General features: G+C 54.9%; 1 protein-coding gene across 10 annotated transcripts in view; it reads right to left on the bottom strand.

The window, feature by feature from the left end:
* GSN (gelsolin) overlaps window positions 1-12,596 on the bottom strand; it is a 56,274-nt gene that overhangs the window by 22,777 nt on the left and 20,901 nt on the right. For 4 of the 10 annotated variants that reach the window (XM_044778909.2, XM_070518842.1, XM_070518841.1 and 1 more), the window contains 3 exons: window positions 5,334-5,404; window positions 3,190-3,394; window positions 2,280-2,434 (listed from right to left, as the gene is read on the bottom strand). In XM_044778909.2, the coding sequence (XP_044634844.2) occupies window positions 2,280-2,434; window positions 3,190-3,394; window positions 5,334-5,357 (384 nt within the window). In that variant the 5' untranslated portion in view covers window positions 5,358-5,404. Of the gene's footprint in view, window positions 1-2,279; window positions 2,435-3,189; window positions 3,395-5,333; window positions 5,405-5,454; window positions 5,813-7,479; window positions 7,601-12,596 lie in introns of those variants that run through there. The other 6 variants (XM_044778910.2, XM_070518846.1, XM_070518845.1 and 3 more) reach the window with 4 other exon arrangements.

A 12,596-nucleotide genomic window follows, 5' to 3' on the forward strand; every position in this document is an offset into this window, starting at 1 on the left:
TCTGTCTGAGAGTGGAGGGGGGGGGGAGGGCAGGGAGGGGAGGAGGAGGAGTAAAGGGGAGGAGATGGAGGAAGGATCAATGGATTCTGAAAAGTGCAGTGACTTTTAAGGATTTAGGGGTGACAGAACAAGAAGGGCCAGGCCCTGTGACACCCCTTTCTAGAGGCTCCGGTCCCCTCCCTGCCCCTTCTCACACCCCGAGGACAGAATTGGCCCCGAGGAGCAGGCTTTCACAGAAACAAGTCTTGCGTAACAAGCTCTGCTCCTTGGGGATCTATAATTGATGAGGGCGCCAGGCCAGGAACCCAGGGCCGGGCCTGCCAAGTGCGGGGGCAGCCGGAGGACTTGCAGAAGGTAGAAAACAGGACCAGCCTTGGACCTCACATTGCCACCAGGATCCAAGGCCTGCCAGGACTCAAGTCCCAGATCTGGGTCCGGGTTAGGAACCTCCCCCCGCCACCCCGGAGCATTCCTCAGAGTGTGGTCCAAGAGCATCCAGGAAAAATCATCATAGGGTAGGGGATGCTTGCTCAACATGCAGATTCCTAGGCTCCATCTGAGCAAAGATCAGAGACCAGGGAGTCTTGAAGTGTCCACTCTGAACCAGCTGTGTCAGGCCCTCACACCTGGGTTTGAATCCCAGCCCCGTCATCTACCCGCCACGTAATTGCTTAACTTGTCCACAAGTTAAGTTGGTGCTGTCCACACAGCAGCGACACTAAGCAGGCCCTGTTGTTCCAGAGGCTGGATGAATGTCTGCTGAATGAATGATGAACGGGGAATGCATGAGAGCCCACACCCAGAGCGCACGACTGGCCCAGCGCCTCACAGCTGTTGGGGGGTGGGGGGGACCTTGGGATCTGAACCTCAATCTCTGACTCCTGGTCAAGCGCTCTTTCCATTTCCTGCTCCAGGAGCTGCAAGAAGGCCTGGGCCTTCTCCAGGTGAGCGGCTTGGGTCCCAACCTTCTCACTTCTCCTTCTTCAAGGTACCAAGGCCCCTGAAGGGGCTGTAGGAAGGTGGAGCTGGGCAGCTCAGCAGGAGGAGCTGCGGACCCGGCTGGACTGGCAGACAGGGGGCGCTGTGTAGGCTCCAAGGAATCCTGCCCAGCTCCACCCAGCCCACGGCTGAGGCCCTGTTCCCAGGACACACCCTGCTCTTTGCTATCTCAGGCTCACTAGTGCTTTCCCATTATCTAATCCCGTGCCTCACCTGGCCAGACAGGGTCACTATCCTGTTGACACAGAGGATCCTGAGGCCCAGAGAGGGACAATGACTTCTCTAAGGTCAAACAGCACATCGTTGGCACAGACAGACTCAACCCCTATCATAGAACCCTGCTCTTGAGAGGCACTTTGGTGTAGTGGAAAGAATGCTGAGAGTGGGGAGATCTGGGCTCTGGCCCCGACTCTGGGACTGACTTGCTGCATGACACTGGGCCAGTTGCTTAATCTCTCTGTGCCTCAGCTTCCCTTCCTTCCCTTAAAAGAAGAGATCTGGACTCTGACATGAAGGCCTACCTGGCCATCAAAGCTTGTGGTATCCTCCCTATCCTGACCAAAGAGAACCTCTGCTTTGCAAAACGACAGCTTTCCCGGAGCCCTTTCGAGATGCCAAGGCCGGTGCAAGGCAGCTCCCAGCTACCCCTTCACCAAATCCTCTCCCCAGGCCTGAAGGGCAGGTGCAACTGGCTCTCGGGTAACCAGAGAGGAAAGGGAGGCTCAGGGAGGCCAAGTGGCCTGCCAAAAGTCACAGAGGATATCAGGGCACAGCCTCCCCGGGCTCCAGGCTTGGCTTTGCACAGTCCCACCTGGCTGGCGGCTGCCGGGAGAGCTCTGTGTTGGCTCAGACTCTTCTGAGTTCAAGTTCAACGGGGATTCTAACGAACAGAAAGAGGAACGTGACCAAAGGTACCCTTTCAAATACCGACAATGGGGCCGTCTGTTGGCAGGGACTAAAAACTAAGGGGTATAGGAAGAGGACTAGGCTCCAGCCCAGGTGAGGGGCTGGGTTTCCACCCATGGCCCACTCCTTGCTGCTGAGGCTAGGAAGACAACTCAGTGGAGTGATGGAGAATTTTCTTCTCTCTATTTTAAGACAAGCAACCAGAGGCTCAGAGAGGGAATGTGATTTATCCAAGGTCACACAGCTAGGAAGGGTCTGGGAATCAAAGGCTGAGTTCTGACGTGTCTGCCTACATTACCCCACAAGGCTGAAAGACGGGTGGACCTGAGTGAGCCCTGCCATTGGTGCATTTGTCCCGACCGCCTGGGACCCACCTTGTACTTGAGGCCAGACTTGAAGTAGCCAAGGAAGGTGGCCGACTCGAAGCCCTGGACCTCGCGGTGCTGTACAGCCCGACCGTTCAGGTAGTCATCCAGCTGCACGGTGAAGATGGCGGCGGCTCCGCTCTCATCCTGGCTGCACTCATTGCCTAGGGGACGTCAGAGCAGCATGAGCCTGGCTTCCCGAAGGGAGTTCCAGCCTCCCGTGGAGGAGGAGTCCGGGGTCCCCAGCACTGCCCTGGCCTGGCTGTAGAAGCTGGGCAAGCCCCTGCCTCTGTGAGCCTCAGAGAATCCATCTGTACCACGGGGGAGCTGGGGGGCCCGACTCCACGGTCTCTACGAGCCCTCCCAGCTCTGACACATTCCCCTACACTCACCTCCCTGACGCATCGCCTGAACTCACTCTCCGCCCTCCCCAGCATGAAGGCAGGCCTAGGGGCACAGGCTCAATTCACAGATTAGGAAACTGAGGCACAGTGAGGGGGCAGGACGTACAGAGTCACACAGCAGAGCCAGAGCAGGGACTCCAGGCTCCAGACTCTGAAGGGCCAACTGGGGTGTGGCTGGAGCTGGGCCAGGGAAGCTGTGGAGGGGTCCAGGGTCCCCAAGTCGCCCTCAGCTCTGAGGGCCATAGTAACTTGCTTAGCCTTCACAACACTCCTTGAGGGAGATGATGCTATTATCATGTCCCCTTCACAGAGGCACAGAGTGACTTGCCAAAGAGCAGAAGTGGAGTCTGAACTCAGGCAGGCCGGCTCTAAAGTCTGGGGACACGTAACCACTAGCCAAGGGCCTGGCACGTACTCGATGCTCAACAGTCACTTAGCGCCCATGGGTGCTTCCTGGGGACCACACCTCAGAGGTCTGTGCTTTCTGGGGAGGGGGCTGGGCAGGGCCGGCTCACCCAGCCAGTAGTGGAGGTCGTACTGCAGGTTCCCGTTCCTCAGCTGCACCGTCTTCAGGATGACATAGGCGTCGCCTGTGAAGAAGTCTCCATAAAGGTTGGGGGGCACGGGCACCAGGTCAAACTTCTCCACGCGCCAGATCTGCAGGCCGGGCTCCTTCCCCGCCTTGAGGAACTCGGGGTGCTCTACCACCATGCTGCTGGGCTGGAAGAGACGGGGCAGAGGCTAAGCAGGGCAGGAGCCTTGGCGGAGAGACCCCAGGGCACGAGGGAGGGGGGTTTCCAGCACCAAGAGCATCTCACTTGAGCCTCTGACTCTCTCCATCTCCTGAGGCAAGTCTACCCTCTTCTACCACCCTGTCTGGAGGAGAGAGCAAGCAGGGCAGAGTTTAGGCTAATATCCTGTCCTCGGCCAGCGTCTGCCTCACCTACTCGGCTCCCGGTGATGGGGGACAGAGTTCTACCCCTCCTCCCTTCACTTCTTAGTGCCAATCAGATAGGATAGCTATGGCACAGAGAGTTGAAGGGACTCTGCCAAGGACCCCAGCTAGGAAATGGCATAGGAGGAATTGCCCCAGGCTCCAACACCCTGAGGTCTGGAACCATGGGGAGACCCCCTCAGATGGCAATGGTAAATCAGGGTCCCCAGTGGCTCATCATGTTCCCTTCCAGCATCCTCACTGGCTGTTAGAACTAGAAGGGTCCTCAGAAAGCTCATTATCCAAACCCATCCTGCAGATAGGGAAAATGATGCCCAGAGAGGGGAGGGGCCTGGCCCAAGTTCACACAGCTTATTTGTGTTTGTTCTTGGAAGCGGGAAGATATCCCATGCCCCATCCATGTCTCCATCACACCCCCAAGAAGGGCCTAGATGACTGAGCCCAAGTGGCCTCCTGCGCTGTCTGCCTCCTCCCTCCTGCCCCCCAACAGCCCCCCCCCCAATTCCATTTCTTGGAAAAGGCGGAGAGGACGCAGCCAGGGTCTGCAGGAGCCTGTTGGAGACGAGGTGGTCAAGGATGGGGAAAGGCCTTTAGACATGCACTGGGGCTAGAGATGGAGCAGAGCGGGATGGTTAGCCCGGAGCTGGAAGGCAGAAATCAGCAGGCGCAGGTCACCTCGGGCCGGAGGATAAATCTGGCGGGAGAAGTCAGACGGGAAGAACTCAGGCAGAGGGGTGGAGAAACACAAAAGGGAAATAGGAGAGCGGAGGAGAAACCAGCCAGGCAGAGGAGATATTGTTACCACACAAAATTGGGTGCAATTCTTTTGCGCACAAAACCTTCTGCGCAAAGTGCATTCAAAAACCCAATTAATTACAGCATCAGCTTTTGGGGGAGAAATCAGCTTTATTCTTTGAGACTGATCTGCAAGGAGATGGTGGGGAGAGGTGCCCTCAGAGGTGCCATTCAGGATCTGGGGCAACATTTAAGAGGTTATGGAGAACCAGCTGGCAGATGGAAACGAAGGTGGGAGAGGTCTTGATTGGTGGGGTTCAAGCATTTATGACAGGCTTCTAAACTTTTATGACAGGGTTCTAAACATTGATGATGAGGTGGGGAAGGAAGTTTAACACCAGATCTTCGTGAATGCTGGGCCCCTGGCTTCTGCTAAGAGTTCCACTTGTAAGTTCCAGTCATGTCCCTGTCCTTTGGGTCTGGAGGAGAATCTTTGGTTCTGTGGTCATTTCAGGTCAAGATTTCCTCTTCTGCACATGCTCTGGCTAGGAGACTTTGCAAATTTTGTGAAAGGCAATTCTTAAGCACTCTGTCAATGAGAGATGGGGTCAGTTGAACTGGTCCTGGAGAACCCGCGGGTACAACATGGAGGGGTGGGGGGATAAATAAGTCCTGAGGCTAAGCAGGCAGAGGTGAGATCATACCAAAAAAAGAGGGAGGAAATATCGGAGAGCAAGAGAGAAATCAGATGAGAAAGGAATCTGAAATGGAAGAACTCAGAAGAGGGAAGGAGAGGAATCAGGCAGAGGGAAGGAGAAATTAGACAAGGGAAAGGAGAAATCAAGTAGCAGGGATGGGTAAGAATCCGGCCAAAAGGTGAGGTTAGCCTCCAGGGAGGGAAACAGCCAGGGCCCCGAGGATCCCACCTCCCTCCACGGGGGCCCCCCGGAAGCAGCAAGACATACTTACAAAGCAACAAAACAGTTTTTCCATTCTAGACCTGAATTACTCCCCTTTTCCTAGCGCTGTATCTGCAAGAACTTACAATAGAGAGTTACTCCGGGAGCCCCCGGGCCCCCCGGGCACTCACCCGCGTCGGGGACGCCCGTGCCTGGGCCGCCCCCCGCGACGCGGTGGCCGCGCGGGCCGGCGGCGACAGCGCGCACAGCGCCAGGACCAGCGCGCCGAGCAGCGCGGGCGCGGAGCGGTGCGGAGCCATAGCGGCGACGGCGGCAGGAGACCCGGGCGGCACCCCCGGCCTCCGGGTCGCCGGCCTTAAGTAGCCGCCCGCCCATCCCGCCCAAGCTGGGGACCGCCCCGCAGGGAGGGCGTGGGACAGGGCTGGGCCCCCGCGAGCCCCGGAGGGGCGGGGATCTGGCTTGGATTTTGGAGACATCGGGGTTCCCACCGGGATCGAGCCGACTGGGCGCGGCCGCCCCTTCACTCCAGCTCCGGGGTGGAGACCAAGCACAGGGCCTGGCATACAGCAGGCGCTAACTCAGTGCACACTAAATGGGCGCACGCACGAAAGGCAGGGAGGCCAGCTCAGCCTCCTGCGTGACCCACGCAAGCCCCCTCTTCTCTCTGCACCTAACATCTCCAGCAAAAAATAACAGGAATTAACAATTATCAAAGGCTTTCCACACATCTTATGAAGGCTGACACATCATAACATTTAGAGAGTACGTACTCTTAAGAACCCCATTTTACAGAGGGGAAAACGGTGCAGAATGATGGAGCAACGTGCACACAACTAGGAAATGGTACAGTCAGGATCTGAACCCAGACAGTCTGGGTGGAACCCCCAGCTAGGGGGCACGCGGCTGCCACCAGCTAGGACAGCAGCGCAGGGGGCTTCCCTTCATGGGGCCCAGAGCAAGCAAGACTCCAAGAGGGGCCGGCTAACCTCTCACTCTCACCACTGCCCTCAAGACTGCCTTTCTTTCCTTGTTTTCGAAAAGTTTTTATTTTTAAAAAGTTTATTTTTATCAAAATGAAGTCACAGATTTGGACAAAATTGTTCCTTCTCAACCCCACTTGCTTCTCCCTGGGGCCACTGCTTCTCTCTCCCTCCTTAGCTGATGATTTCAGGGTTTTCCTTCACGTCTTAAATAACAAGCCCTCGTTGCTTCTTGTAGTCATTGTTTTTTATTTTTTGAGGGTTTTTGGTTCGTTTTCTTCTTTCCTGTTTTAGGTCTTATCTACGACAAGGACTTAAGCCTCTTCCCCTACTCCCAGGCTCCCTTCCCATCACGAGGTAGGAGAAACGCTATTCAGGCTCACCTAGGTCAGCTTCCCAGCTCTGCCAACCCCTCTCTCCTGCCTCCCACCACTCTGCAGGACCCAGCTTCTCTGTTTCCAAGTTCTCTTTGCATCCCAGATCTCCCCGTCCCCAACAACCGGGTGCAATGACAGGAAAGAGAATTGGGGAGTTAGAGACCTGGGTTTGAGTCCCGCCTCCACTGTGTGTAAGTTTCTCTTTGTCTATGCCTCAGTCTCCTCGTCTACTAGATGGGTATATAGTTGCTAAGGATTAAATCAGTCTGTGCGTGTGCAAATGGCCTGGCCTGCAACTAGGCAAATGGGAGATCCTGTCCCCCTTCCCCACAAGCTGTAGCGCCCCAGCCTCGCTCCTCCTGGAGCCCAGCTTCTATCTAATCAGGCTGGAGTTTGCCCTCCACCACACACAACTTCCTCCCACTTAAGGGGGATTGTGGGTCAGATAAAGGGCTAAGGGAACACACAGAGAGAAGAGACCCTGTGCCTTGAAGGACAAGGAGGAGGGAGATTGAGAAGAAAAGGCATTCCGTGGGGGGAATAGCATGGGCAAAGGGCAAGTGAACGCTGTGAATAATGAGGGGTCCAGTCTGAAACACAGGGAGCAAGAGAAGATGAGGCTGGGGAGGGTGGCAGGAGTCACAGGGGACCGTGTGTCACACTAAGGGTCTGAATATCCCGGTGTCTGGGGGGCCACCAAGAGATGCACAAGTTCTCAGGGCTCTATGTCTAAGCCTGGGCCTGCAGAGCCTGCAGTGGGCCAGCGCTGGCCTCAGTTCACAGAGCTCTTCCCTCTCCGGAGGCATTTGGAGGATTATAAAAACCCCACAGTTCTCACCTGCTCTCGATGGAAGCATAAACCGGTTTCACCTCTCTGGATGGCAATTTGACTACCCAAATTCAAAACGCACAATGCAACCACAGTTCCACGTCCTTCATCATTACTTACAGAGGAACACAAAAATATACGTGCAAGGATGTTCACTGAAGCATTGTTTGAAGAAAACTGGAAAGGACCCAGTTGTTCTTGTTAAATAAATTACGGAGCTGCCATACAATGGACCACTCTGTAGCTGTGAAAAAACAATGGGCTAGATTTATTGTGCCGGGCACATAGTAGGCACTCCGGAAGCTCAGAGAGATCTCCAAGCGCAAAAAGCAAATTCTACAACAACTATAGTGTCGGTCCTCTCCTCTTTTTTATAAAAGTGTGTTTTTGCATACATCCTTAAAGAGTTCAGGAGGATGAACACCCAACTGTCAAGGCAGTTTGCTTGAAAGGGACAAAGGGAGAGAAATTCACTCTCAAACACTGAGGATGGAGGAAGTGCCCAGATTACTGAAGTCAACACAAAGGACTGTTCTAGAGGGATGAAAACATTCTAACACCGGATTATGGTGATGGTTGCACAACGGAAAAATCTACAGAAAAGCATAGCACTATACGTTTACAATGGGTGAACTGTTCTGGGATGTAAATTATACCTCAGTATACTCGTGTCAAAATTTAAAAAACTTGCTGTAGGGCTTGAAACTATTTACAAGTATGTATCCGATGTAGTTTTTCGGGTTTTTTTAATTAAACACTGACCTAGAAATAATACCTTTAATTATATATAAAGTTAAAAATATAATAAAAAATAAAATAAAATAAAAAAATATAATAATATTTAATGTGATGCCTGCTCCTTAGATAACTGGAAAATCTAAACAAATCGGAAAAAATTTCCTTGTCTTCCCAGCCCCCAGAGTGATCATAAGCCGGCAGCCGGCCCAGCTGAGCAGCCCCTTCTGGAGCAATGTGGCCCCGACCTGCAGAGTTGGTGATTAACAAACAGTTGCGTGGTTTGGCCTCGGCCCCAGGGTCAGTGACCACCAGCACAGGGTCAGTGGCCCCCAGCTTAATGATCACAAAGGCCCTACAGCTTTGTCTGCCACTAGCTCTGGAGCCTGGTCCTCGGCACTGGAGATCTGGTGCCCAGGCCCTGGCCCCTGCCCTCGGGGAGCCCATAGCCCAGAAACTCTCGCTACAGGGCAGTGACGTTTGCAGACCACAAGGGACAACACGGTCTTAGCTTCTCCCTGTCTGGAAGAGGATGTATGAGCTCAGCAGAGCAGGGGAACTTGGATGCAAAAGAAAACCCCTAGGTAGAAAGCAAGAGGCCCCAGTGCTAGGCCTGCCCGGCCACTGACTTCCTGGGTGACTTCAGGCAAGTCACTGTCCCTGTCTGGGCCTCAGAGTCGCCATATGTGAAAGACGGGTTAGGCCCCAGTGCTCTGCCTCTAAGCCTCATTCCCAGCCCCAGCATTCCCAAATACTGGCTGTGCAACCATATCCAGAACCTACATGTCTCTGAGCCTCAGGGTTCCCATCTGTAAAACAGGGGCACTGGAGCAGGTCACCTCTACAGATCCTTCTGAATCAGACAGCCCAGAGCCCCTGAGCTGCAGAAGGAGGCACCCCCATCACCAGTGGTAGCATGCCACCCTGCTTCTGAGTCCACACATCTCTGGGAGAAGAGGGGGAGGGAAGAAAAGGGGGGTCCAATACTGAGACTCCCTCCAGCAAGCAGGGGAAATAAGCATTAAAATTCCCATTTTACAGATGGGGAAACCGAGGCTCAGGGAGTTTCAGTCACTTGCTGAGGCTGGAAAGAGGCATTGCTGAAATTCGAACACAAGTCTGGCTGGCTCCAGGCCTCGAGCTTTCTCTAGGGAGATCAAGCAGGACCTCCTGGCATCAGCCGGCCTGGGCAGGAAGCAACAGTGCCCTTTCCAGGTAAAGGGTTGCAGATGCTAAACCAGTCAAGCCCAAGCCAAGCCTGGCAGCCAGGAGTCTCTGGGGCAGCCCCATCCCCACCACACCTCACACACCTGATGTGAGCGCCCAGGACAAAGGCTTGTTCTAGGAAGACCCCCAGCCTGCGGCCACTGAGTGGAGGCTGGATGGTGGCACCTGCATTCTGTGCCACTCATGGGCACCCAGGTCTGACATGGTTTTTTTGACTTGGGAGGCAGCCTGGCTCTGCCACCACTCACTTCTCTGGACCTCAGAGATCCCCTTGACCTCTGACCCTAGGTATTCCTTGGTCCTGCCCATTGCCATGCACACAGTAGGCAGTTTTGCAGTGTCTGCCACAGGACGGAGCCGTACAGCCCACATCCGTCCCCTGTAGTTGGACCCAGGAGTCCCATAACAGCTCCAGCCCCGCTCCCTCATGGTCTAAGGCTAGTCTCCATGTCTCTCTGGGCCTCCCAGGGCAGGGCGGCTACCAGAGACCAGAAAAGAAGGCCTCACCCTCCACCCCCGGCCACAGTGTACAAAAGGCCTTGGCCAGCCTGCAAGACCCCACCCTGTTCTTTTCTCTTCACCCGAACACTGTTGTTCTTGATCTCCCAGGCAGCCAGCCACTCATGGGGAGCCCTCGGTCAGAGCTCTTTTGCTTTCTGGCTCACTGCTGTTCTCTGAGTCCTCCTGGGAACACCCACTCCTCTGGCGGGATTTTGTTAATTGGGACAATGGTCAGTAAACAGAGAAGCTGGTTACGAAACCCAGTGAAACTGGACAGGGCCTCGGTGAGGTCCAGGGAGCTCTGCGGGTCTGAAAGAGCATGTCTTTTAGAATCTGGGAGACTCAGCTCCTGTGATCAGGGCCTCCGTTTCCTTAGCTATAAAATGGGGAGAATGATACCTAGCTTACAGGGCAGTGAGGAGGCCCAAGGCCTGACAGACAGTAGGAGCTCCCAAAAGTTAGCACTTTTCTTCCTGAACTATCTGGTTTCTTTGCACAGAGGCTTTTGCTCAGCATGTGTAGACCACGTGAGAGCAGTGTGGTGGTGCAGGAGGCTACAGACCCCAAAGGGAGATTCTTGAGTTCAGGTCTGGGCTGTGTGACCTAGAGCAAGTTACTTTCCCTCTCTGAGCCTGAGGTCATCTGTAAATAGGGATAGTGATGCCCAGTTGCAGACGGGTTGGGAGCTCTGGAGCAAGACTCCTGGACTACATGGCACAGAGTAGGACTTATTAGCAGCAACGTTCATTAGGCCATCCTTTTTGGAGACGATGATACCAAGAACAAGAGTGTGACTTCTCAGAGTCACCTAGTGCTTCACATAGCAGAGCAGACCTAGAACCCAGGTCTTGGCTCCCAGGCTAGAGCTGAGGCCTGAGCCCATGACATAACAGGGCTCCCTTAAGGGCCAGCTGGACCTCTGCCTTGGCCCAGTCCATCCTGGGTGTGGACAGCTGTCGGGGAGATGGCCAGTGGGGCTTGGCTGAAGCCACCTCCAAGAGGCCAACTATCCCAGGGACCAAAGTCACTGGCTCTTTCCCAGCTTCCAGAGGCAACCCCACCTAGCGCTGAGAGCCAGGACAGGACATTCAGAGGGGGCCCGGTCCCGCCACTTCCTGAGCCCGTGCCCTGGAAGCAGCCACATTTGGCTACGGGGGTGAGCCCGGTGCCCTTCCTGCCAGGGTCCACTTCGCTGTCTGTCTCCCCTTCCTTGGGGGAGGAGCTGGCCCTGGCAGGCTTGGCAGGCCAGCAGCTGGGACGGCAAACAGTTGCAAACGACTGCATCCTAGGCCCAGAGCCCACCCACAGGGGAGCCCAGGGGCAAACACAAATCAGCCACAGGACAAAGAGGCGCGGACTATAGGTGCTGTGGCCGTGGGACCAGTAGGAGACGGGGACACGGTCTCTGTCTGCAAACCTCCCAGGGAAGCAGGGCCTGGGATGCCCCAACCAGAGCCAGAACGAGCAGAAGCCACGGGAGGCAGCTCCCCACCTCACAGAGGAAGGGCTTTCCAAGAAAACAGTGTGCACGACTGTGGAAAGAGCCGCGCCAGGAAAAGCTGGGTTTACATCCCTGACCTACCGCTTCCCAGCTGTGCGGCTCTGAGCAAGTCGCTTCTGCTCTCTGAGCCTCAATTTCCTCATCTGTAAAATGGGGATTATAATACCTTCTTCCTGGCGTTGCTGTGAGAATTTAATCAGGCAAGATACGTTTGGGGCTTAGCAGAGTGCGTGGCACAGAGTATGAGCGCATACACGAAGCTGCGATTGCTGTTCAGTGGGGGCTCGGGTACGTTTCTATCTCTCTGAGACTCAAGTGCCTTATGTATAAAATCAGGATAAAAACGCCTTTCTCGAAGGCGAGTGGAGAGGACTGAATGAGACCCTAAATGTGAATGATCCCAGGACCACGCCTGACATAAAATGGATGTTCGAAAACTCCAGTTTCCTTCCCCCTCTTCCCGAGAGGGAATGAGCTGCCCAGCGGTGACCCAGCCAAGAGGATTCAGGTGACAAGTGAACCAGCCCATCTGTGAGGACCCTTCAGGGCCCTGGGACTCTAGGGTTCTGAAAGAAACAGCAAAAGGCAAATAATGGTTGTGCATCTAGCCAAGGTCGCTTCCTGCCTGCCTGAGGATCAAGTTCATCCTTCACCAGGATCCACCAGGGATGGTGGAAGCCCCCTAGGCCAATAATCATCACGATGGGAACAATGACGACAGGCCATCAGAAGATAGTAACACGTCCCTCCTGCTGCGGGCTCCAATTAAAGCCCTTCTCTGCCAGCTACAGCCGTGACTGCCCCGGTACTAGGCTCCGGCAAGAAGCTTGAGACCATCCATGTGGGTGTTAGTTTGCATCCTGCAAGCAGAACTCCCCGGAAACACAAAGGGGGCAGGGACAGGGCACAGGAGAGACGAGGGAACCCAGGAGCAGGGGCAGAGCCTCCGTGAGCTCAGGTTGCCAAAAAGGACCAACAGGGTGAAGAGTGCATGACCTTCCACCCAAGAGAATACATGGCAATATCTGGGGTGAGTTTGGACAGAGCCCAAATCCCCACCATGTCAAGGCAGAGCGGGGAGCGTGTGGGAACTGGCCAAGTGGCCCTTCCGCAGGGCTTCCATTTCCTCCTCTGTAAAATGGGATGATCATTCCTACCCTGT

This window comes from Equus asinus, chromosome 10 (genome assembly GCF_041296235.1).
Source record: "Equus asinus isolate D_3611 breed Donkey chromosome 10, EquAss-T2T_v2, whole genome shotgun sequence".
Taxonomy (NCBI): Eukaryota; Metazoa; Chordata; class Mammalia; order Perissodactyla; family Equidae; genus Equus; species Equus asinus.